This window comes from Cibotium barometz, chromosome 50, assembly GCF_041138505.1.
Source record: "Cibotium barometz isolate CiBa-2024 chromosome 50, ASM4113850v1, whole genome shotgun sequence".
NCBI lineage: Eukaryota > Viridiplantae > Streptophyta > Polypodiopsida > Cyatheales > Cibotiaceae > Cibotium > Cibotium barometz.
The window spans coordinates 2,927,197-2,932,392 of record NC_141095.1 but is presented as its reverse complement, the minus strand read 5'-3'; the positions used below and the strand labels follow the sequence as shown (position 1 = coordinate 2,932,392).

The 5,196-nt window shown below is 40.8% G+C and overlaps 1 protein-coding gene across 1 annotated transcript; it reads left to right on the top strand.

Moving 5' to 3' along the window:
* The first annotated feature begins 3,975 nt into the window (after positions 1–3,975).
* Positions 3,976–4,677, top strand: LOC147609723 (uncharacterized). Its single transcript, XM_086787080.1, has one exon. It carries the CDS (start codon positions 4,175–4,177, stop codon positions 4,493–4,495), a length of 321 nt encoding a protein of 106 aa, XP_086643206.1. The 5' UTR covers positions 3,976–4,174; the 3' UTR covers positions 4,496–4,677.
* Positions 4,678–5,196: the final 519 nt, after the last annotated feature.

The following is a 5,196-nucleotide window of genomic DNA, read 5'->3' as shown; positions in this document are numbered from 1 at the left end:
ACAGTAACTCACTTTTCTTGCACCCTCGCTTCCTTATCTTGTAAAACATTTCACCCCCTTCTGTAGCTATCAACATGGTATTAGGCAAACTCATAGAGTTTGAACCATCAAACTCTTTATTGACCCTAACCTCACAAGCCACTAGCCATGGCTAGAAAAGACTGGCTTGATTATATTGGAAGAACTTGTAAGACATTCTAGATGTAGAGGAACAATTAGTGGAGCTGGCCAAAGAACAACAAGGTGTAGACTGTTGGAAGAAAGGCAGTGTATGCAATTGAGGAGACAATTGGAAAGGCCCTAGTGTGTGTATGTGCTAATTAAGAGCGCTAGCAAGCTTCCTCTCTACTCACTCCATCTCTCTCTCTCTCTCTCTCTCACACACACACACACACTCCACACCCAACTATTCCCAAATAAAGAATTAAGCAAGCAAGCTCACCTCATGCACACACACACACACACACACACACACACACTCAAGTATTCACACATGCAAGCAAGCAAGCTCTACAAGACTCCATAGCCAAGAACATACATAGACATGGAAGCATGCAAGAAACAAGAAGATAACAAGACAAGCAAGAATAGAGGAGCTCCCAAGCTGAAGCTCAACTGTAGATTGAATTGCCAAAAGTCCCCTTCCACACACTCATAAGTCACTTATATACATTTGGGCTTTGCTTGTGTCGCCCACTTATGGGGTATCCAAAACATCTTTTTTTCATATGTACAAGCCTTATATAGCTTCCATTACAAAGGTGGGCCCCTAGCCATATGCAATGTGAAATACCTAAGCTAGTGTGGGGATTACAAAATGTGTACAAAAAAGGAGTAACAAACGACTTATGTAGACTTGGCACCATGCCAACTAGGATGCATAGACTGCACTCTATGGTAGAAGGAGATCTGGGTTATGGGGCTTATTGAACGGCACCTAAACGATCTCGGATGGGGCTAGAAAGTTGATCTATTATTGTCTATTATTGTCCCAATCACATGATGTGGTTAGTTTTCTGTTGTCTTATGAAATATATGTTTGTTTATGTGCAAGCCCAAGTTGCAATTTATTATATGGTATCAGAGCTTAGGCTCTAGATAAATCTCTTTAGCAAGTGACTCTTTGGTAGCAGCTTAGGCTCTAGATAAAGCTTTTTGGCAAGTGACTCTTTGGTAGATTTGGAGAAATAGCTTAACTTGCAACTAACGCAATCACAAGGGCTTGACACTCAGGTGAGGAATTCTCCTTTGACTTTTGAGAAGTTTAGTGCCTTGCTTGTGCAAGAGGAGATCCTCCTTTGACTTTTGAGAAGTTTAGTGCCATGCTCGTGCAAGAGATGCATCATAAGCACAAAGAAAGATAAGGTGAAGGACTTCGGCAACTCATCTTCTTCTAGAGAGAGAAAGATGGCGAAATGCTTCTACTGTGATAAGCACGGTCACATGCAAGTCAAGTGAAGATAGTGGGAAGAAAATACAAGGTTCCCAAGGAAGCCAACAAAGAAGAAAAGCCGGCTACAAAAATCCCACACGTTGTAACAACCCGAGTGGGATTTCTAACAATAAATTAGCTGGCACAACCCCCGGGAAGCCTCTACCACACCAGCATTTGATAACAAGAGGCAACCTCCCCCAACAACCAAATGGATCCCATAACAAGAACACCTCCAGGGCATAGATAAGTCGCAACCTAAGTGTTACAGGTATATATTTTGTCATATTTGTGATGAATTAATAATTGTACAAAATACGTTTAATTTAATTTGTGCAAGATTCAGCTTAATGAAATGTGAAAGTGGGCACAAGATTAATGTATAGGTGTAATTGTGCACAAAGTCATTTTATGTAATAAGGCCCACTAGCAATTTTATTTGAGCAAAGGTTTTTATATATACAAACCTTAGGAGATTACATATGGTTAAAAATGAATACCCCAAAAGTGGAAAAGGAAGCCCAATTTATACGTTCATCTATTCTTAGCTCCTTGGGCTATTTTTTATGAAATAAAATTCCCTAAATACTCATGTCGTGGAAGTGGAGCTACACGGCATGGGGGGAGGAGGGGGGAAGATTGCACCCAATCTTGTCTTGATTGGTGATTTTATTCTTTCTTTACATTATGCTATGTGATTTGATTTCAAGTCTTTGTTTTAATTTTTTTTATGTATTTTGTGAGTATTTAATTATTTCTTCAAGAAGATGGTATGGTATCAAAGGTTTGGTTTAATTTAATCTTCTTGAAGACAGTCAAAAACTTGTGGACAAAGAGGTGAAAGAGACAAAAACAAAGGTAATTTTGGTTTTTTTAATTTAAATTTGACTTTTTTAAAAAATTAAATTGAAGAAGAAGAAGGTATGGATTTATGTTTATGAATGGTTAAAAGAATAATTGTTTTTAACCATTGGGTGACCGATCTCCATAAATCTATTGTGCAAAGGATAAAACTAGGTAAGGATAAAACTAGGTAGAAAACCATTAGTGGGTTCCTCAACACTAATCCTCTTCAAATCTGTCCGTACGGATTGAATGAGCAAGGAGAGGAGCATGGAGAGCCATAGCAAGATTGCTAAACGAGTAGAGATGTCTGATTTCTATAATGGTCTATAATGGACGGATCTAGGAGTTTCTCAAATCAAATTATGGTTTAAAAATCCAGTCGTTTTTCACAGTCATAATTGAATTAATTGGAGATTAATTAGGAATAAATATTAACCCTCTCCCTCAAAAAAAAATTCAAGGCAATGATTAATTAGGAATAAATATTAATACTCTCCCTTTTAAAAAAAAATTCAAGGCAATGGTGGCCTAATTGATCTCCTTTCCATCAAATTTGCGCCGGAGGCTAGCTAAGTTGCTGCAGGCGGGTTCTAACAGAAGAGTTACATTTTTAAGGCTTAATAATAATAAAGCTTTAATAAATATATGTATATATTTTCCCATCTCCTCTCAGTAGGGCGCAATTTTTTTCTCCTTCGACGACTGAGGCAGCCTATTTTTTTTCTCTTCTCCATTCGGTGATGACTGAGGCAGCGGCGACAGATTTCTTTTCTTTCTTTCTTTTTTTTATGTTTTCTAATAGTACCGCTTTTCTCACAGTCGTGCGAATATTTCCAATATTTCCAGCCGTGGAGAAAGTTTAAAACAACCTTAATAATATTAAGCTTATGTATACTAAGCTTATATTATTAAAAATATTACAATTTTTTTTGTGATTATATAGCTATAGATTGGGCGACCATTGACTGTAGCGAATTTCCCTTTCTTAAACCATCATGGTGGATCATACCCCTTGAACAAAGAGTTTTTGTGTGAATGTGTGTGTGCGCATGAGCGCCTGCGTGCATGTCTCATGGCTCATGTAAAAAAGTGATCAACTTATAATAACATGCATTCTCTAGAGAATTAGAATGAACATAGAGGTTAGTGTTGTGGACCTAGTTGGAAGTGACGAAACGACAAGAAAAAGGGAATCCACCATGTTGCAACTTTTCCCAAAGATGTGTGTGGACCTCTTTTGTGTGTGCGCGCGCGCGTGGGGAGAGAGAGAGAGAGAGAGAGAGAGAGAGAGAGGGGGGAAGAAGAAGAAGCACTACTCCATGAGGGAGGGTGACAAGGTAGGAGGAGAAGAAGAAGAGGTGGTTGGGGTTTTTAAAGTGACAGGCACAAGCCCACCATGGAGCAAGACAAGAGGAGAGAGAAGGCACAAGCCCACCATGGAGCAAGACGAGAGAGAGAGAGAGAGAGAGAGAGAGAGCGCTAGGTCAAAATTTAAAAGAGGAATTTGGTTGTGGACCTCTTCTATTTTGGCGAGTTGGGCGGCGCAGAGTGTTTGATTTCTTCTTGTCCAGAAGGTCAATGACAAGGAGGCGATTGCAGAGAAATCACGAAAAAACGTGGCAAAACTCCAAGGAACACGTGTGAGGACCACACTGTTGCCCTTTCTGTGTGTGTCCTCTACTAAAGAAAACCATACAACACAGCTTCTTCTTCTTCAAGCATCCAAGCTTCGCTTTGATAAGAATCCTTACGTACACGCAGTTCCCTGCATTAGCTCCCGTAATCCCCGTTCCTTAGTGTAGCTCTTCTCCTAGCTTTCTGAGCCTCTACTCCATTTCAGTAAGCTTCTCTTCCGTCCCTTTGACACCGTTGCTGCCCAAACAGAACCTGCTTGCCATGGCACCCGCTATCTTTCTGTCGCAGGTAGCTTCCGGGGTGGGCGTGCTCGCCGGCGCCTTCATGGCCAAGTCCCTGCTGGAGGCGGAGGAGAGAGCGAGCGCCAGGCCTTCGTCGGCGTCGCTGAGGCCGCATTGCCCCACCTGCAATGGCACGCGCCGGGTTCCCTGCCTGTGCTCGCGCTGGTCGGACGGCGACGTTGGCTGCCGCTCCTGTGCTGGATCAGGCATGGCCACCTGCAGTAGCTGCGGCGGTTCCGGAACCGGACGCCCCATACCTGTCGCCCTCAAATCCTCCTCCGGCCGGAAGAGCTTACAGTAGTGAGGAAAGCTTCCCTTTCGGATCTGAACGCGCTCCCACTCTATTTTTTTCTGCCTTTCCACTCTATTACTCCACTCGCTCAAGTTCTATGTACATAAATGGGTTTGCCTTATGGATATCAGTTCCATTATATGGAGAAAATTTGGTGGAATATAATTAACATTTATTGAAATAGTATATGATTCTTGAACATTCAGTGTATTTGCCTATTAACAAAAACTAATAAGTTCCTATTAAATATTAACAAAAACTGGAGCGGATTTGTGCAAATATGACTTGATCCTTGTAGAGATGAAGGGCTTGAGAGAGAGAGAGAGAGAGATCTATATATATATATATATATATATATATATAGAGAGAGAGAGAGAGAGAGAGAGAGAGAGAGAGATGATTGGGAAAAGGATGATAGTGAAGAGGTATATCTTCTATATCTTAGCTGGAAGTTACCATGTGACAGATCCTGGTTTCTTCTCTTCTTTAACACGATACTACTCTTATATACCATACTACTATGTATATACCTTACACTATACTACTACTCTTCTATACCATACTACTATGTATATACCTTACACTATACTACTACTCTTCTATACCATACTGCTATGTATATATCTCTCTTATTTGAGGGTTAAATTAGAAGAGACAGACACGCAGAGAGAGAGAGAGAGAGAGAGAGAGAGAGAGAGAGAGAGAGAGGA

Coding starts and splice junctions, on each gene's coding strand:
- LOC147609723 (XM_086787080.1), top strand. CDS start 4,175: ATGGCACCCGCTATCTTTCTGTCGCAGGTAGCTTCCGGGGTGGGCGTG.